The 21,684-nt window shown below is 43.1% G+C and overlaps 1 protein-coding gene across 1 annotated transcript in view; it reads left to right on the forward strand.

Annotated features, from left to right (window-relative positions):
• The window catches only part of LOC126088335 (dynein axonemal heavy chain 10), a 1,153,099-nt gene that overhangs the window by 2,170 nt on the left and 1,129,245 nt on the right, over positions 1-21,684 (forward strand). The window contains exon 2 of the mRNA XM_049906469.1: positions 8,740-8,934. Coding sequence (XP_049762426.1) covers positions 8,740-8,934 — 195 coding nt within the window. The remainder of the gene's footprint in view (positions 1-8,739; positions 8,935-21,684) is intronic.

Here is a 21,684-nt window from a genome sequence, read left to right on the forward strand (position 1 = left end):
GACATTACATTGTTCAGTCTTTATGAGGGTCTGAATTGAAATCCTTATTTTTTTGTAGTATGGGAAGTGAAAGGTGGGGAGAGGCTGAGCAGTTGCTGCTGTGACCCACACAGTAAGCCCAGTGTGCTTAGAGTGTGATAGCAAGTGTGATAGCAAGAAAACCACATTGTTTCTCATTTGCCTGTAGTTGCTGTTCAAAGTGGGTACTGCAGCTGACAATGCTATCAAATATGAAATTTGTTCTATAATACAGTTTTTACTATCAAAAAATCTTAAAGCTGTAAACATTCATTATGGAACTTTTGATTTATATGGACCAAATGTGATGTGTGAAGTTATTGTTTGTCAACAGTGCTGTTTCTTTAAGAGTGCAAGGATGAATGTCTGGTACGATGACAGAAGTAGCCACCTGTCTGTAGCACAATTTACAAAAATAGTTTTAGAAGCACTAGATGAGAACAGCTATGTTACTTTCGTTTTCCTAGACCTGTCTAAGGCATTTGATACAGTTGACCACCAGAAGCTGTTGCATAAGTTAGAGGCACTAAGAGCAAGGGGAATGGTCCTCAAATGGTTTCATTCATATCTAGAAAACAGAGTACAGTCAGTAGAGATCACACATGTCTCCAGTGGATCAAAGTACATTGAGAAACATATATCTGATCCACAATATATCATTATTGTGGTCCCTCAAGGAAGTTTACTGGGCCCAGTATTGTTTCTGGTGTATATAAATGATTTCCCACGACGTATCAGGGATGGAGAGAAGATATTGTTTGCTGATGACAGCAACATAGTGTGGCATAGAGTGCCATAAATATCAATATTTGTTCTGTGCGTAAGTGTGCTATCTTTGAGGAGAGGGCTTTGGAGAGGATGTTGGACGCTAACGGCAGTTAGCCTCCGGACTTGTATCTGTGTAGAAGCTAAATGTGAGTAAATCTGTATCTGGGAGAATTCTAGTTGTTTACCTACAACTATACCACATTCCCTCACTGGTGACCCCGTTTTTGTGTAATACGCGTCCGAGTTACCGCCCGAAGGTTATTTACGCACCTACCGCGTCGGGTTTCTCCGCAATCGCGAGGGCCTTTGTTCAGCTCCAGACAATGGCCTTTCAGCATTCACTGCCGCCCGGATTCCAGCAACATCTTTCCAGCACTCCTGCCGTCGTAGTGCACATGGCACAAGAATCTTCCGAATCCTTCTGCCAGAACATGCAGTGGAATTCATTGTGTGCTGCCAGTTTCTTCCAACCCGCTTTGTTAGCCTGGACCTTCCCACGTGTTCTCCACAGAGTGTTGGTCGGAACATTCCTACTCCTGTGTCGAACACAGAATTCAATACAGTTCGTGGCGTCGAGCGAGGTTTTGCTACTTTGGAAAATCCAGTAGTAAATTCAAACTTGAATCAGTTCCTGCCACGTGTGTATCCTTCCGCGCCTATTACTTCCGTCCGAAGTAATAGGCACACCTCCGCAGTGACTGCAGTGCCGAATCTGCCGAAATTACCAGACTTCAAACCCGCTCATCCGGAGTTCTGGTTTAACCTGGTTGAGCAAACATTCAATGTCTGTGCTTTGGACGACGACGCATGCTTCGGCTGCCTCATGAACCATCTTCACGACCGCGTCAATTTAATTTACGATCTGGTCAAAGCACCCCCCCTAGCAGGGAAGTATGCTGTGACGAAACAGACGATACTGGAGCGCATCTCTAAAACCAGGAGAGAAAATGTGCGACAGCTCATCTACGAAGAGCGTCTCGGTGATAGGTCTCCGTCCCAGCTGTGGCGGTGCATTCGTCTTCTCGTCGATGAGCAAGTTATGCCCGATGACACGCTCGCAGATATCTGGACTGAAAAGCTGCCTTTGCCTGTCTAGACTGCAATCTCTGCATATGAAGATAGGCTAGTAAATGAACGTTTACGTGCCACCGACAGAGCATACTCTGCCAGGCAACGTGAGCTCCGTGCACTGCATTCTGCACGAGACCGCACTAAGACGCTTTCTGATGCCACGCCCTTGTCTGGTGCTGCTAATAACAAGTTTGTTAAACTAGCCGCCCGGCCTGCACCTTCAACTCCCCACAACAACAGTGCATCGGCCTCTGCGGAAGACTCTGGGACACATACTCCATCACCTAGCAACTACCCACAGGAGCACATGCCCGCCCAACCTTACTGTTTCTTCCACGTGAGATTCGGGGAGCAAGCTCGCAGATGCTAGTCACCGTGTTCTTACCCAAACTCCAACCGCAGGTAGGCTACGGTGCCACCTCCTGCGATGTAAACAATGGGCACCATCCCACGTTGCACTCCGTTTCGGACAATAACAGTAAGTGTGGTCGAGTCTATGTTCACGATTAATGATCAGGTGTATGTTTTCTGGTAGACACTGGCGCAGACGTCTCTTTGCTGCCGGTTCGCCTAGCAACCAATTAAGTGCAACCACACAAAACAGTACTTCGTGCAGTGAACTTGTCTACCCTACAGTGTTCGGGTTCCACTTTGTATACAGTGAAACTTTCGCCCGAGTGCAAGCTGGAGTGGACGTTTCTAGTGTCAACAACTGAAGAACCTATTCTCGGAATTGATTTCCTCAAGCACTATCAGTTGTCACTAGATTTTGTGCAAAATACTGTGTTTTACCCCCCCCCCCCCCCCCCTCCACCCCTAACAAACATATTCCTTTCGCTTCGCCGAGTGACAGTTCGGCTAACACCAAACATATGTGCTGTGCTAAGAAGTGTGTAAACCTATCCTTGGAGCTGCAATCTTGGACAAACAAGTGGCTAGTGGAGTGCGCCAAGTCTTTGAAGTTGTGGATGGAACGTATGGAAATGCTGCTGCATCTCCGCGACATACACCACGAGTTGGCCTCCACACAACAACGCATCGCGGCACTACAAGCAGACGACTTGTCAGCTACAGACAAGGTCAGTCCGTGCCAATCTGGTGTTCCCGTGCCCGCGCACGTTAACGACAATGTTGTGAACTCTGTAAACTGTGTCAGCACCCCCTTTTGTAATGATAGGGTATGCCCGAGGGCTCATGCTCCTTGCATTCTGAATGGACAATTAACTTGCCTACAGCGTTCGTAGCGGCACGGCCCGCTACCAAGAACCAGTGTACCAACCTCGCCCATAACATGTGTGCGGCCTTTACGCAGCCTACGAGCGGGTGCCACACCTGTACTTCCATGCCACAGCTTGGCCCGTCCGCCACGGCCTGCTCCGCTTCACGTACATCTGACTGTCGTGCCGTGCCACATATTGCAGTAGTCACTAACGGCACAGTTCATCGGTTACGTCTAACCGATGGGCTGCCCATATCGCAACGCCCACGCCGCCTCAATCTGGAATTTATGAAAATTGCAAAAGAACAATTGGATGATCTTCCGGTTGCTGAGCTAGTCCTATCCTGTTTGACCAAAAGAAAGACTGTACTTGGCATATGGTCAGAGACTATAGGCGCTTAAATGCCCGCACCATCATTGATAAATATTTGGTCCCACACATCACAGACTTCAATCATGCGCTCGCAGGTGCAAAGTACTTCTCTGTTTTGGACTGTAAGCACACATTTCATCAGATTCCTATGGCTCTGGAGGACATTGAAAAGACTGCCATAACCACTCCCTTCGGGCTGTTCCAATACAAATTTATGCCATTTGGGTTGAAAAACGCCCCCCCAAACGTGCCAGCGTTTCATCAATCAAACTTTATCCCATCTAGACTTTTGTTTCATATACATGGACGACATAATGGTTTTTGCTTCTACTTTGGAACAGAGTGAGGAGCGTGTTCAAGTCGTGACAGATATTTTAGCAGCTGCTGGTATTGAACTGAACAATAAAAAGACTCAATTGCACCAGTAATCCGTCACATTCCTAAGTTATGTTGTGTCATTGGACGGTCTGACACCACCACAGGACAAGATCAAGCCTGTTCTCGAGATGCTACGCCCTCAGACCTGTAGGGAATTACGCAGCTTTATCGGAACAGTTAATTATTACCGAAAACATTTGCCAGCCGCTTCTGCGGTGCAGGCTCCTCTCACAGATGCTCTCGCTGGCCCACAAACTTTTGGCATCCGCCAGGTACCATGGACACCAGACATGGACAAGGCATTTAATGAACTCAAACAGCTTTTGGCCTCCACTGTCACTATTGCTCACCCACGGGCAGACGCCACAATGTTTATCACTACTGACGCTAGTGACAATGCTATCGGCACAGTACTGAGTCAGACATACAACGATGTTACGACCCCCTTGCAGTTTTTCTCAAAAAACCTAAACAACGCGCAGAAGAAATACTCAGCATTCGACAGAGAATTACTTGCAGTTTACGAGGCCGTAAGATACTTCAGAACTGATGTTGAGGGACGAGATTTCTATGTGCTCACTGATCACAAGCCGTTAGTTCCTGCCATAAAAAATCCTGCGGCTGATCCGCCCCCAAGACGCTTTCGTCACATCGATTACATCTTGCAATTTACAAATGACATTCGCTACATCCGAGGAGCGGACAATGTGGTCGCTGATTTTCTCTCACGTGTTGGTGCTGTCACAACCTTAATTGACTTAACGGACCTACCTCGGTTGCAATCGGCAGACCCCGATACCATGCAGTTAATTTCAGACCACAGCTCCTCTCTCCAACTGGTACGCTCTACTTTCCCTGGCATATCTGACTTAGTGTGGTGTGATGAATCGACTGGTACGTTGTGGCCATTCATTCCTAAGCCCGTTCAACGCCAGGTCTTTGACAAACTACACACATTAGCACACCCCGGTGTCAAAGCCTCCACCCGTCTGGTAGCTGAACAGTTTGTCTGGAGAGACATGCGCCGTGACTGTCAGTCTTGGGCAAGGGCATGCATGGTGTGTCAACAGTACAAAGTTTCCAGGCACACTTTTCCACCCCTTGGCTGTTTTGCCCAACCGCCAGGCCGGTTTCACCATGTTCATGTCGACCTCGTAGGCCCTTTGCCCCCCTCCGAGGGTTTCCGTTACTTGTTTACAGCTATTGACAGGATGACTCGGTGGGCTGAGGCTGTGCCTATTCCAAACATTACCTCTGAGACAGTAAGTCGAGCATTCTTAGATTCATGGATCTCTAGATTTGGCTCACCTGTTTACCTCACCACTGACCAGGGGCGACAATTCGAGTCTTCAGTTTTCTCTGACTTATGTAAAATGTGTGGTGTTGTCAAAATTCATACTTCTGCATACCACCCCCAAAGCAATGGGCTTGTCGAGCGATGGCATTGCACCCTAAAGTCTGCCCTGCGTTGCCATGACTCACTATGGACAGAGGCACTGCCGTTCGTGCTTCTTGGCCTTCATGCGACTTTCAAGGAAGACCTCAAGGGTTCCGTAGCTGAGTTTGTGTATGGCCAACCTCTGGTTTTGCCTAGAGAATTAGTCACTCCGACCCCACTTCCATGGCCCTCTGAACTCCCTTCACTTCTCGAGCGGGTGCGGTTGCACTGCAGCAAAATTCAGCCGCCACCTCCGGCTGCTCATACACCTCCGCGCGTGTATGTACCGCGCACGCTAGACTCTTGTGAGTACGTGTTTCTCAGAGACGACTCAGTCAAAGCCCCGCTTCAGTCGCCCTACACAGGTCCTTAAAAGGTCGTCAAACGCTCTGAGAATAACATGGATCTCCTCATAAAAGACTCTGTAACCACGGTCTCACTCAACCGAGTGAAACCAGCTTTCATTGAGCCTCAGGTGAACCTCCCTGATTCTGCCCCTATTTCTCCCACTCCTGCTTCGAGCGGCCATCCATCTTCCCACACCATGCATTTGGGTATTGATTCTCCACAGCGTGTTTCTCTGCTGAGCACTGCTCCTTCTCCGCGTTCATCTAATTCGAGTGGCCAATCTTTTCGGGGCTACACTCCTCACAGCCCTCGCAGTCGAACTGCCAACCACTGGGATTCTACCATTGTGTTACCATCTTCCTGTGACAGCTCTTTGTCACGCCGTTCAGTCCATGCTGGCTCCTCGTTGCCTTCGGTCACGCTCCCTCGTGTGTCAGCTGATCGCCCGAGGTTGTCTCCTCCGCAGTCCAGTGCACCTGCAACCCTCCTCTTAGCAGATGCTTCCCCCTGCCATGGCTTTCCCACACCTCCCTGCCTCCCTACCATTGCTCGTACAGGTGCCATCCAAGAATTCACAACACATGTGCACCCTGATGAGATACATAAATTATCTGTTGTCGTAGATGGCGATACGGTGTGTGTGGTACTCGCGTGTGACAATTGAGGGAGGAAGTGCAGAATCTCGTGTGGTGCGCCGCTTTAAATTGAGCAGAAGTGCTCCGTGTGGCAATTTGCGTGCCTTTGTTAGGCCTTCTGGCAAGGTGATTCTCTGCCTGCCGGCTGACGAAGTGCTACACCTTCACTCCAGGACGGGACGTCGTCTTCAGCCGCCGGCGTCGCTTGCTGACTTCACTGTCGACGTACCGGGTTTCACCCCCCAGTCTCCTAACAGTCGACCGCTTCCTCCTGACACAGAAGAACTGTGCGTTACCTTCCTAACTTCTCACCCCCCCCCCCCCCCCCCATTCACAGGGGCGTACTCCATACTGCGCGGGTGGGGGGGGGCTATGTGGCGTAGAGCGCCATAAATATCGATATTTATTCTGTGCGTAAGTGTGCTATCTTTGAGGAGAGGGCTTTGGAGAGGGTGTTGGACGCTAACAGCAGTTAGCCTCTGGACTTGTATCTATGTAGAAGCTAAATGTGAGTAAATCTGTATCTGAGAGAATTCTAGTTGTTTACCTACAACTGTACCATATTCCCTCAATAGTAATCACCTGTAAGACACCAGCACAAATGCTGGAAAATTCAACTGAAGTGCTGAGGGATGTTCACAAATGGTCTCAGGAAACAAAGTAACTCTCAACATAAAGAAAACAAATACAATCTGCTTCAGATTGATCAGCAAATGGAGTCCCTTAAATTTAAAACTAGATAACATCTCCATAGATGATGTACCTACAACAAAATTCGCAGGGTTGCACATTGATGGCCAAATGAAGTGGATTGAACATGCTATGAAACTCTCGAAAAAGAAATCCACAACATGTTATGTACTTAGAGTCCTTGTATCTGCTTGCAGTAATGAATGTTTGAGAACTGTATACTTTAGTTGTGTTCAGTCAGTAATCAGTTATGGTATTATTTTCTGGGGAAACAGTGCTCAGAATTTACAAACAGTATTTAAAACGCAAAAGAGAGCAGTAAGAATTGTAACGAAAAACAGTAAGTTGGCCCACTGCAGAAAACTTATCAAAATGTTAGAAATTCTAACTGTTCCATGTGAATTTATATTTGAAACCATAGTGTACATCAACAAAAGTATAGAAAATTATAGCACAAATAGCAGTTTTCATAACTGCAGTACAAGAACAAGTCACTGTCTTCACCTAGACAGGAAGAATAAACATAAGACTCAAAATAGCTTCTTCTATGAAGGTGTAATACTGTATAATTAACTGCCACATAAAATAAAAGAAACAGATAACATGTACCGTATGAGGAAAAATCTTAAATTGTTTTTGCAGGAACACTGCTTTTACATTATAAGTGAATGCCTTAGTACAAAATGATAGTAAATAACTTTGTTTCACAATATTTAACCGTATATAACATTTTGATAAGGAGCAAAAATGATTGTAAATAACATATATGTCACAATGTTTAACTACATGTAACAACAAACTGTATAACTATATGAATATACACAAACTGACAACATCCATAGATTTTAAAATGTCCCCAGATGGCTAAATAAATAAATAAATAAAATAAATGAATAAAGACTCAGTGGACCACTAGGTGTGTGCTGGCTAGCTTACAAAACTCCATCCTGAGAACCACAAACTCATTGGATTACTGCCTTTCTGGATCTCTACTTTTTCGTTATGATGGGGAAAGATTTCCAGTTAGCTCTTAGTGACTTCCATGTTATCGTGCACCTTAAAAAAGTAGCTTGGCTCCCAGTGCTATGGTGAAGAACTTTAAGATGTTGTCATTGGCTAGCTGCAATCTTAGGTTTCAAATTATTAGCCAGAGACAGTTTATCAACTCGTTAAAAAGATATGATAAATCCTTCATCCTGATTCTTGTTATTTAGATGTAAGTAATACAGAGGTGTAGTTTTAATGACAATATTACGAAAAGGATCAATTGCTACTCATCGTATAACAGAGACAGGCACTGCAAAAAGACTACTAAACATTAAGCTTCAGCACAACAAAAAGACTACTAAACATTAAGCTTTTGACCAGAAGGCCTTCTTCTGAAATAGACAACATATGCACACACAATCAGGCAAACACAGTTCACACACATGTGACTGGCCAAAAGCTTATGTTTTTAGTAGCCTTTTTTTGTGCCTGGTTGCAACTAAAAAAATCTGCTGTTGGTGAGCAGCATGGTGAGTAGCAATCTATCCTTTTCATAATATTGTCTTTATTCCATCGTGGTATTTCCAGAGGTGTGTTTTAAATTTTTAATAAATTTGATTGAATTATTTTAGTATTTTATTTATAGCCTAGTTGAATTTAGTTTCTGGATCATCCTTGTAATAATGATAGTGTCTTACCCAAAGGAAATCACAATAATCCATCTATCATGCCATTCACTTACTATTCTTTTATAATTTTTTGTTCTTAATGACAGCTACAATTAGATTAATCTGTACGAAAAAAACCATTTCAGGTTGATGTTGTTACCACGATGGAAGAGGCAGACATGCATTGAGTGTCCACCTGTAAGAGATGCAGCTACGGGAAAAGAGTATTTGTATTCATTTTATGAAGATGTAACAAGGATACAAGTTGTTGTTGACTTGGTACTGTCAGTGCAAGACACAGTAACAAGTGTCATCGCAGAGTTGGCACAATATCTTACTAGGTATTGACATAATTACTTTCTTGTTTTCATTGTGGTATATGTAAAATAGATTGAGCCATCTTATTTACTGATTATATGCAGAAACATACAAAATGTCTAAATTTTAGAACCAAAAGCAGTTCATCTGGTAAGACAACAGAAATGGTTACATGAGGCAATATGAATAATGAAGTAGGTAGCCATGTTACCCAAGGCCTTGAGTCAAAGGACAGGACAAAATTAAAATAAACAACAAAATAATAGTTGTGGAAATTTGAGAAATTCAGTTTAACATTTAACAAGTTACAATATGGAAAAAGTCGACAGTGATGAGTAAATTAATATAAAATGAAAAGAAAATAGTGTGGCAAGATTAATGTGAAATGTATGAGAGGAGTCAAAAAACATAAATAAATATATAACTGTGAAGAAGCGTTAAAAACAGCCACAGTGAAAGTATTCAAACCATTGGCTACTTTGGGGGGGGGGGGGGGGGGGGGGGGGGACTGAAAAGGGATAAACCAGAACATTGCTGGTGTACTGCAGAAATCAAATAATGCTCATTAGAAAATATACCCTCATCGAAGCTCTGAGGTTCTAGCCCTGGAAAAAGTGATATAATTTTTTCTAATTTTCTGTAACCGTGCTAAAAAATGAGGTCCATCTTTTACTACACACATCAACAAAAGTTTTGCATCACTCTGATATGCATTTATTTATTTGCATTTTCTTTGCACGGAGCCAGCACAATGATGGCTTTTACAAAAATCAAACAGGATAATGTGACAAAAATTATATTTACAGAATGTGTTACATACTACAATAGTTGCATCTTATTTTATATTTTTATTACTTTGTCTGATATGCTACTGGTTGATATCACAAGTGCTGTCTTAGAATTCATTGAATGAATACAAACATTTTTCTGTTAGAAAAGATTATAAGTTTATTGTTGAAATCAGTCTCATTATATGTTCTGAAATAGTTTGGCAGTTTGTTAAACCAAATTAAACCATTTATGTATGGGCTCCTATCTGTCATTTTTAATTTTGTCCTTTTCTAAAAGTAGTTATATTTTGTTCTGGTGGTGTGCTCATGTACATCACTGCACTCAATAAATATTTTGTTCTGGTGGTGTGATCATGTACATCACTGCACTCAATAACTTCAATTGGTTGACTCATAAAAACTTAAGTAATTTAAATATCTATAAAGAGTATGTTGTTAAGTGAGTAGCTTATAGTCAAAGATGGATATTTGTCATCTGTACCAAACCGAGATAAATGAAGTGTGGAGCTAATATATTTCCATGCTGCTTTAGGCATCATTAACTTTAATTCTGCAGAAGTGGTTGTGCAAAGAACCCAATATCAATTTAATTAGATAAAAAGGTTAAAATTGTTTTTGAAAATACAGATGTATGTCTTTTTAACCAAAATATGTAGATGTCCACTTTTGATATGAACATGCTTGCAGGTGTCAGTTTTCAATGCACAGGGATTCACTTCATAATCCTGTGAATCTTTTACAAGAGCGTCAGTTGGGAAGTTGCGGGAGGTGAAAAAAATTAAGTTTTAAATTCTTATTATATTCTCGGAAAAAGTAAAAAAATAATCTGAGTGTTATGTACAAAATAAGATGAAGGTACTGTTGGCCAAAAGCTCATTCCACTCTTGAACCTTTCTTTTATTTCCTTCATTGCTTCTTCGATGTACAAATTGAAAAGTAGCAGGGAAAGACTACATCCCTGTCTTACACCCTTTTTAATCTGGACACTTCGTTCTTGGTCGTCCACTCTTATTATTCCTTCTTGGCTCTTGTACATATTGTATATCACTTATCTCTCCCTATAGTTTACCCCTATTTTCCTTAGAATTTCGAACATCTTGCACCATTTGACGTTATTGGAGACAAATCCTGTGAACATGTCTTGAGTTTTCATTAGTTTTTCTTCCACAATCAACTGGAACGTCAGAATTGCCTCTCTTGTGTCTTTACCTTTCCTAAAGCCAAACTGATTGTCATCTAGCACATCCTTGATTTTCTTTTCCATTGTTCTGTACATTATTCTTGTCAGCAACTTGGATGTATGAGCTGTTAAGCTGATTGTGCGATAATTCTCGCACTAGTCAGCTCTTACAGTCTTCGGAATTGTGTGGATGATATTTTTCTGAAAGTTATACATTCTACACACCAGTGTGAATAGTTGCCACTTCTCCCAATGATTTCAGAAATTCTGAGGGGATGTTATCTATCCCTTCTGCCTCCAAAACACTCTTAAATTCCGATTGTAGTTCTGGATCTACTATCTCTTCTAAATCGACTCCTGTTTCCTCTTCTATCACATCACAAAAATCATCCCCTTCATAGAGGCTTTCAGTGTATTCTTTCCACCTATTGACTCTCTCCTCTGCACTTAACAGTGGAATTCCTGTTGCACTCTTTATGTTACCAACCTTGCTTTTAATGTCACCAAAGGTTGTTTTGACTTTCCTGTATGCTAAGTGTGTCCTTCTGACAATCATTTCTTTTTCACTTTCTTCACATTTTTCATGTTGTCATTTCGTCTTAGCTTCCCTGCACTTCCTATTTATTTATTTCCTCAGCGACTTGTATTTCTGTATTCCTGAGTTTTTTGGAAAATTTTTGTATTTCCTCCTTTCATTGATCAAATGAAGTATGTCATCTGTTACCCATGGTTTCTTCACAACGACCTTCTTTGTACCTATGCTTTTCTTCCCAACTTCTGTGATGGCCCTTTTTAGAGGTACCCATTCCTCCTCAACTGTACTGCCTACTGAGCTATTCCTTATTGCTGTATCTATAGCCTTAGAGAACATCAAACATAGCTCTTCATTCCTTAGTACTTCTGTATCCCACTTCTTTGCGTGTTGATTCTTCCTGACTAATCTCTTAAATTTCAGCCTACTCTTCATCGCTACTATATTGTGATCTGATGCTATATCTGCTCCTGGGTATGCTTTACGATCCAGCATTTGATTTCAGAATCTCTGCCTGTCCATGACGTAATCTAGCTGAAACCTTCCTGTATCACCCAGCCTTTTCCAAGTATACCTCCTCCTCTTGTGATTCTTGAACAGGGTATTCACTATTACTAGCTGAAACATGTTACAGAACTCAATTAGTCTTTCTCCTCTCTCATTCCTTGTCCCAATCCCAGATTCTTGTGTAACCTTTTCTTCTACTCCTTCTCCTACAACTGCATTTCAGTCTCCCATGACTATTAGATTTTCATCTCCCTTTATGTACTGTATTAGCCTTTCAATATCCTCATATACTTTCTCTCTCTCTTCATCTTCAGCTTGCGATGTCAGCATATATATAGAACTATCGTTGTCGGTGTTGATTTGCTATCGATTCTGATGAGAACAACTGTGTCACTAAACTGTTCGCAGTATCACACTCTCTGCCCTACCTTCCTATTCATAACAAATCCTACTCCCTTTATATCATTTTCTGCTGCTGTTGATATTATTCTAAATCATCTGACCAGAAATCCTTATCTTCTTTCCATTTCACTTCGCTGACCCCTACTATATCTAGATTGGACCTTTGCATTTGTGTGTTCAGATTTTTTAGTTTCCCTACCACATTCAAGCTTCTGACATTCCATTCCTTGATTCGTAGAACATTATCTTTTTGTTGATTATTCAATCTTTTTCTCATGGTCACCTCCTCCTTGGCAGTCCCCTCCTGGAGATGCGAATGTGGGACTATTCCGGAACCTTTTGCCAGTGGAGAGATCATCACCACACTTTTCAGTTACAGGCCACGTGTCCTGTGAGTACACATTACATGTTTTTAAGGCAGTGGTTTCCATTACCTTCTGCATTCTCATGCTATTGATCACTGCTGATTATTCCGCCTTGTGCCTTTAGGGGCAGTTTCCTACCCCTAGCAAAAGAGAGTGCCCTGAACCTCTGCCCGCTCCTCCGCCCTCTTTGACAAGGCCATTGGCAAAACAAGGGTGACTTCTTGAAGGCATTACCTTCAAACAAATCTGGGATACAGCTATTTGCTCTTGCAGGCACCATTCTATGCCAACCTGTTCATGGGACATCTAGAGTAGTCCTTCCAAAACATCCAGAATCAAGAACTCCACACCTGGTTCAGATTCTTTAATGACATCTTCATGATCTGGGTCAAGGGTGAGGACACCCTATTCACATTCCCCATTCACTTCACCTAGTCCTACTCAACCCAATAAGCTAGCCACCTTCCTTGTTGTTGACCTCCACATCAAAGAGAACTACATCAGGATTTCTGCCCATATCAAACCTACCAACCACCAGCAATACCTCCACTTTGACAGCTGTTACCCATCCCATACCAAGAAGTCCCTTCCATACTGCCTAGCTATCCATGGCTGGCACATCTATAGTGGTGAGTGGTCCCCGTCAAAATACACTGAGAGTCTCATTAAGGCCGTCACAGACCATAATTACCCTCCCAATCTTGTACAAAAGGAAATCTCCTGTGTCTTGTCTCTCCAGTCACCCACCACACCCAAAGGCCCACCATATGGCCACAGTAGAGCATTCCCATCATTACTGTTACCACCCAGGACTGGAGCAAATGAATCACATTCTACTCTGGTAGTGCCCTGAATAAGGAATTTGCTATACACTATCCTTCCCACCCTTTGCACAGCCATATTCTGTCATGCACTGAACCTACACAATATCCTCATCCATCCTACACTGCTCCTGTTTCAAACCACTAGCCTCCTGGCTGATATCCCTTTAACAGACCTAGATGGAAGACCTGTTCGTACATCCCCCACCACCACAAATTCCTGTCTGGTCACAAGCATCACCTATCCCATCAAAGGCAGGGCTACCTGTGAAACCAATCAATGATCTACAAGCCAAGCTGCAACCACTGTGCTGCATACTATGTGGCCATGACAACTAACAAGCTGTCTGTCCGCCTGAATGGCCACTGACAAACTGTGGCCAAGAAACAAGTCAACCACCCTGCTGCTGAGCATGCTGCCAAACATGACATCCTTCATTTCAATGATTGCTTCACAGTGTGTGTCGTATAGATGCTTCCCACCAACACCAGATTTTCTGAAATGCACAGGTGGGAACTCTCCCTACAGTACGTCATACATTCCTGTAACCATCATGGCCTCTACCTTTGTTAGTCTTTGTCCTTACCCTCTAGCCCATTCCCTGTTCCCATTCTAGCACTGCAGAGTCTCATATTCCACCAGCGGACCCACAGTCTTTTTATCTCACTCCTTTTCTGCTGACATCCCTTTCCTCTCTGCCCCCACCCTCTGTCTGACCCCCTGACTGCACCTGGCTGCCCTACCATCTATCCATCTCTCCACCTCATCCCTGTATGTTCCCACAAGCAGCACTACACCATCTCTCTCGGCTACCCTGCCATTCCTCCACCTCTTTGCCCCAGCCCCCTCCTTACACCCACAACCCGGATGTCTATCCCATCATGTGCATCTGCTCGCAGTGTGGTCTCAGCACCCAGAGACTGCTGTCTTGTGTGTGTATGTGTTTTTTTTTCATTTAAGTGAGTGTAAGTTTGTGTATGTTCTGTCTCTGATGAAGGCCTTGTTGGCTGAAAGCTAATTTTATGACAGCCTTTTTGTTGTGCCTATGTGCGACTCAACATCTCTGCTATGTGGTGAGTAGCACTTTTGTTGTTGTGGTCTTCAGTCCTGAGACTGGTTTGATGCAGCTCTCCATGCTACTCTATCCTGTGCAAGCTTCTTCATCTCCCAGTACCTACTGCAGCCTACATCCTTCTGAATTTGCTTAGTGTACTCATCTCTTGGTCTCCCTCTACGATTTTTACCCTCCACACTGCCCTCCAGTACTAAATTGGTGATCCCTTAATGCCTCAGAACATGCCCTACCAACCGATCCCTTCTTCAAGTCAAGTTGTGCCACAAACTCCTCTTCTCCCCAATTCTATTCAATACCTCCTCATTAGTTATGTGATCTACCCATCTAATCTTCAGCATTCTTCTGTAGCACCACATTTCAAAAGCTTCTATTCTCTTCTTGTCCAAACTATTTATTGTCCATGTTTCACTTCCATACATGGCTACACTCCATACAAATACTTTCAGGAACGACTTCCTGACACTTAAATCTATACTCGATGTTAACAAATTTCTCTTCTACAGAAACGCTTTCCTTGCCATTGCCAGTCTACATTTTATATCCTCTCTACTTTGACCATCATCAGTTATTTTGCTCCCCAAATAGCCAAACTCCTTTACTACTTTAAGTGTCTCATTTCCTAATCTACTTCCCTCAGCATCACCCGACTTAATTCGACTACATTCCATTATCGTTGTTTTCCTTTTGTTGATGTTCATCTTATACACTCCTTTCAAGACACTGTCCAATCCGTTCAACTGCTCTTCCAAGTCCTTTGCTGTTTCTGACAGAATTACAATGTCATCGGCGAAGCTCAAAGTTTTTATTTCTTCTCTATGAATTTTAATACCTACTCTGAACATTTCTTTTGTTTCCTTTACTGCTTGCTCAATATACAGATTGAACAGCATCGGGGGGAGGCTACAACCCTGTCTCACTCCATTCCCAACCACTGCTTCCCTTTCATGTCCCTCGACTCTTATAACTGCCATCTAGTTTCTGTACAAATTGTAAATAGTCTTTCACTCCCTGTATTTTACCCCTGACACCTTCAGAATTAAAAGAGAGAGTATTCCAGTCAACATTGTCAAAAGCTTTCTCTAAGTCTACAAATGCTAGATACGTAGGTTTGCCTTTCCTTAATCTTCCTTCTAAGATAAGTCATAGGGTCAGTATTGCCTCACATGTTCCAACATTTCTACGGAATCCAAACTGATCTTTCCCGAGGTCGGCTTCTACCAGTTTTTCCATTCGTCTGTAAAGAATTCACGTTAGTATTTTGCAGCTGTGAGTTATTAAACTTACAGTTCGGTAATTTTCACATCTGTCAACAGCTGCTTTCTTTGGCATTGGAATTATTATATTCTTATTGAAGTCTGAGGGAATGTCACCTGTCTCATACATCTTGCTCACCAGATGGTAGAGTTTTGTCAGGACTGGCTCTCCCAAGGCCATCAGTAGTTCTAATGGAATGTTGTCTACTCCCGGGCCTTGTTCTTTCAGTGCTCTGTCAAACTCTTCACGCAGTATCATATCTCCCATTTCATCTTCATCTACTTCCTCTTCCATTTCCATAATATTGTCCTCAAGAACATCACCCCTGTATAGACCCTCTATATACTCCTTCCACCTTTCTGCTTTCCCTTCTTTGCTTAGAACTGGGTTTCCATCTGAGCTCTTGATATTCATGCAAGTGGTTCTCTTTCCTCCATAGGTCTCTTTAATTTTCGTGTAGGCAGTATCTATCTTACCCCTCGTGAGATAAGCCTCTACATCCTTACATTTGTCCTCTAGCCATCCCTGCTTAGCCATTTTGCACTTCCTGTCGATATCATTTTTGAGATGTTTGTATTCCTTTTTGCCTGCTTCACTTACTGCATTTTTGTATTTTCTCCTTTCATGAAATGAAATTCAGTATCTCTTCTGTTACCATGGATTTCTTCTAGCCTCATCTTTTTACCTACTAGGTTCTCTGCTGCCTTCACTATTTCATCCCTCAAAGCTACCCATTCTTCTTCTACTGTATTTCTTTCCCCCATTCCTGTCAGTTGTTTCCTAATGCTTTCCCTGGAACTCTGTACAACTTCTGGTTCTTTCAGTTTATCCAGGTCCCATCTCCTCAAATTTCCACCTTTTTGCTGTTTCTTCAGTTTTAACCTACAGTTCATAACTAATAGATTGTGGTCAGAGTCCACATCTGCCCCTGGAAATGTCTTACAGTTTAAAACCTGGTTCCTAAATCTCTGTCATACCAATATATATAGTATCTCCAGGGTTCTTTCATGTATACAACCTTCTTTCATGATTCTTGAACCAAGTGTTAGCTATGATTAAATTATGGAGTAGCAACTATCCTTTGTAATTATAAGATTATATTCACAGCACTGAATTTGGAAATGTGTTTGCTTTGTTGGTTCAAATATTACATTAATATTTATTTTTTGTGTTTTATGTGCATTTTTGAATAGTGAATCTCTCGCCCCTTCTCATACAGTCATTAAGCCAATAATCCAACTACCAACCCTGGTTTTTGTCAGCAGAATAGCAGAGGCAATCAGTAATGATTAAGAATTTGCCCATCTCTCAGTCAGTAATGTGGTCTACATTACTACTTCTTAAGGCCCTGCATCTCATAAATTATTAGCTTAAGGCCAGTTACATTATTTCTGACATTATAATTCTTTCCAACAATTGATAATTACCTGCAATACATGAAAAAATGGAGCAGTGTAGATCACAAACTAGTACTGCCTTTTTCTCTCTATGTTTCTTATACACTTTTCTTCTGTAGCTAGTGAAACATATTGTTCCATTTCACTCACTTAACTGTTAATTATCAGGATGAATCTGGTAAAAAATGCTTCAAAACCTGAAATACAGGTTAGAATGTTTATTATATGGTACAGGCAGTTGCCATGTCTGATTCTGGAGTTCATGTGATCATGTATAGTCTTACCATGGGTCCACATTACTTAATTCAGCAAGTGTTTGACTTTGATATCAAGCTATTGTGTAGTTGTCAACTTCTCCAATGGACTGAGTGGGAAATTCCTACTACTGATAACTACTACTGATAACTAATTTGGTGGGGAGGACAGATGTCTGGGTTGGATAAGTTGGATATTAGGCTACTGAAGCATTTGTGATGCACAAATAGTTCACAACATGATTCTCATTGCTCATTTCTGAAACAGCAATATTCTTTTCAAGTGAATGTCAGCTGCACAGCTCCATAATTCAATGTGATAGTTAATAAAGTGTGTCAATTGTTCCATAGTAAACTATTTCTAACGTTTGATTAGGAGCTATTTTGATCAGCTAACTAAGGATATACTTTTACACGTACAAAATTACTGTGGTTTGTCCACTGTGGATTTTCATCCACATACACACCTAGGAATTTACAACCACCCATTTCTGTAGCCAAGGTATTACTTACATTGAACAATGGAAAATCCAGGATGGAATGTTACAATACCAGAGAAGGAAAGTTTCTACTCACCATATAGCAGAGGTGCTGAGCCATGATAGGCACAACAAAAGAATTCACACAATTATAGCTTTCAGCCATTAAGGTCTTTGTCAGCAGTAGATACACATAAACACACACACTCACGCAAATGCAACTTGCACACATATCTGCAGTCTCAGAGAGCTGAGCAGTGTGGTTCAGCTCTCTGAGACTGCAGACATGTGTGCAAGTTGCGTTTGTGTGAGTGTATGTTTGTGTGTGTTTATGTGTGTCTACTGCTGACAAAGGCCTTAGTGGCTGAAAACTATAATTGTGTGAATCCTTTTGTGTGGCTATCTGACTCAGCATCTCCGCTATATGGTGAGTAGCATCTTTCCTTCTCTGTTATTATTACTTTCATTGGTGTGATGAAAACTGCCAGTTTTAAATACCAGTAACTGAGATTTGCTGACATTCGTCTTGAGGAGACCCTTATCATTAAAATATTTTTTGTTAATTCTTTCACAGCACTAGTAGCAAAAGAATCTAATTATTTGTATTCTTTGCCATAGAGTAAGAGTGAAGTGTCGTTTGCATAGCTTATAATATGAGAGTTAAAAGGTTGTACACTGTGAATAGTGGCAGGGGAGGGGAGATAAAATATGTAATATATATATTCTAAAACTGCAAAAATGACACTGTTTGATACCTGGCAATATTACATATTAGATGAGATGAGTGGCAGGTTCTACAATTTGAAAAAGATACCCAGCTTTAGGTAACAAAAATACTGACAGTTGCTGGCAGCAGCACATATTAAAAAGAAGCTAATCATCTGAAGATTTAAAGTATCCAGATTTTTGAAAAAGTTTTAAGGCTCCTCTTACTTTGTCTTGTGCAAATGTAGACATAGAGAAAAAAAAATTCCATTTCAAAACACACATTAGGAGAAGACAAAACAGTGATGCCTTGGTACAATACCCCCATTTCTTTCTGTGCCCATTGACTCCAATCTGATTAGGTATAGATTGTAATTACGTGCAAATTATACTGCTTATAAGCTTTCTCAAGCTTTTGCTAAACTGAAGAAAGCACTTAAAAAAACCAACAATTTAAAGGAAGCTAACGTGCCCTAGAGTGTGATTGAGGGTGCACAAACCATGAAAGCAGAAAAAGGAGTGGAAGAAAAGAAAGTGGAAACCATTCAGACAAGTCTTGAGAAAAGAAAACATTGTGTGGTTACTTCATTTTTTCTAAGATACCTGAGAAACAGTAATCCCCCTCCCCCCACCCCCCCACCCACCCACCCACCCACCCACACACACACACACACACACACACACACACACACACACACACACACATATATAAGATGATGTGACTTACCAAATGAAAGTGCTGGCAGGTCGACAGACACACAAACGAACACAAACATACACACAAAATTCAAGCTTTCGCAACAAACTGTTGCCTCATCAGGAAAGAGGGAAGGAGAGGGAAAGACGAAAGGATGTGGGTTTTAAGGGAGAGGGTAAGGAGTCATTCCAGTCCCGAGAGCGGAAAGACTTACCTTAGGGGGAAAAAAGGACCGGTATACACTCGCACACACACACACATCCATCCACACATATACAGACACAAGCAGACATATGCTGACATATGTCTGCTTGTGTCTGTATATGTGTGGATGGACATGTGTGTGTGTGTGTGTGTGTGTGTGTGTGTGTGTGTGTGTGTGTGTGTGTGTGTGTGTGTGTGTGTGTGTACCAGTCCTTTTTTCCCCCTAAGGTAAGTCTTTCCGCTCCCGGGACTGGAATGACTCCTTACCCTCTCCCTTAAAACCCACATCCTTTCGTCTTTCCCTCTCCTTCCCTCTTTCCTGATGAGGCAACAGTTTGTTGCGAAAGCTTGAATTTTGTGTGTATGTTTGTGTTCGTTTGTGTGTCTGTCGACCTGCCAGCACTTTCATTTGGTAAGTCACATCATCTTTGTTTTAAGGTATATTTTTCCTACATGGAATGTTTCCTTCTATATATATATAACACACATATATACACTCCTGGAAATTGAAATAAGAACACCGTGAATTCATTGTCCCAGGAGGGGGAAACTTTATTGACACATTCCTGGGGTCAGATACATGACATGATCACACTGACGGAACCACAGGCACATAGACACAGGCAACAGAACATGCACAATGTCGGCACTAGTACAGTGTATATCCACCTTTCGCAGCAATGCAGGCTGCTATTCTCCCATGGAGACGATCGTAGAGATGCTGGATGTAGTCCTGTGGAACGGCTTGCCATGCCATTTCCACCTGGCGCCTCAGTTGGACCAGCGTTCGTGCTGGACGTGCAGACCGCGTGAGACGACGCTTCATCCAGTCCCAAACATGCTCAATGGGGGACAGAACCGGAGATCTTGCTGGCCAGGGTAGTTGACTTACACCTTCTAGAGCACGTTGGGTGGCACGGGATACATGCGGACATGCATTGTCCTGTTGGAACAGCAAGTTCCATTGCCGGTCTAGGAATGGTAGAACGATGGGTTCGATGACGGTTTGGATGTACCGTGCACTATTCAGTGTCCCCTCGACGATCACCAGTGGTGTACGGCCAGTGTAGGAGATCGCTCCCCACACCATGATGCCGGGTGTTGGCCCTGTGTGCCTCGGTCGTATGCAGTCCTGATTGTGGCGCTCACCTGCACGGCGCCAAACACGCATACGACCATCATTGGCACCAAGGCAGAAGCGACTCTCATCGCTGAAGACGACACGTCTCCATTCGTCCCTCCATTCATGCCTGTCGCGACACCACTGGAGGCAGGCTGCACGATGTTGGGGCATGAGCGGAAGACGGCCTAACGGTGTGCGGGACCATAGCCCAGCTTCATGGAGACGGTTGCGAATGGTCCTTGCCGATACCCCAGGAGCAACAGTGTCCCTAATTTGCTGGGAAGTGGCGGTGCGGTCCCCTACGGCACTGCGTAGGATCCTACGGTCTTGGCGTGCATCTGTGCGTCGCTGCGTTCCGGTCCCAGGTCGACGGGCACGTGTACCTTCCGCCGACCACTGGCGACAACATCGATGTACTGGGGAGACCTCACGCCCCACGTGTTGAGCAATTCGGCGGTACGTCCACCCGGCCTCCCGTATGCCCACTATACGCCCTCGCTCAAAGTCCGTCAACTGCACATACGGTTCACGTCCACGCTGTCGCGGCATGCTACCAGTGTTAAAGACTGCGATGGAGCTCCGTATGCCACGGCAAACTGGCTGACACTGACGGCGGCAGTGCACAAATGCTGCGCAGCTAGTGCCATTCGACGGCCAACACCGCGGTTCCTGGTGTGTCCGCTGTGCCGTGCGTGTGATCATTGCTTGTACAGCCCTCTGGCAGTGTCTGGAGCAAGTATGGTGGGTCTGACACACCGGTGTCAATGTGTTCTTTTTTCCATTTCCAGGAGTGTATATATATATATTCCAGGACAACTCAGATGCACATGACAACTGTTTCTGGCCACTGATACAAGACCCTTACTTACCTCGGGGATATCAGGAAAATAATTAATTCTCTTAAAGGGCAAAGTTCTTGTGGAGTTTAGAACATTGCAACCGAAATATTAAAAGTGTGTTCTTCTCTTATAGCTACTGTAATCACC

The sequence above is a fragment of the Schistocerca cancellata genome, chromosome 6 (genome assembly GCF_023864275.1).
Source record: "Schistocerca cancellata isolate TAMUIC-IGC-003103 chromosome 6, iqSchCanc2.1, whole genome shotgun sequence".
Lineage (NCBI taxonomy): Eukaryota > Metazoa > Arthropoda > Insecta > Orthoptera > Acrididae > Schistocerca > Schistocerca cancellata.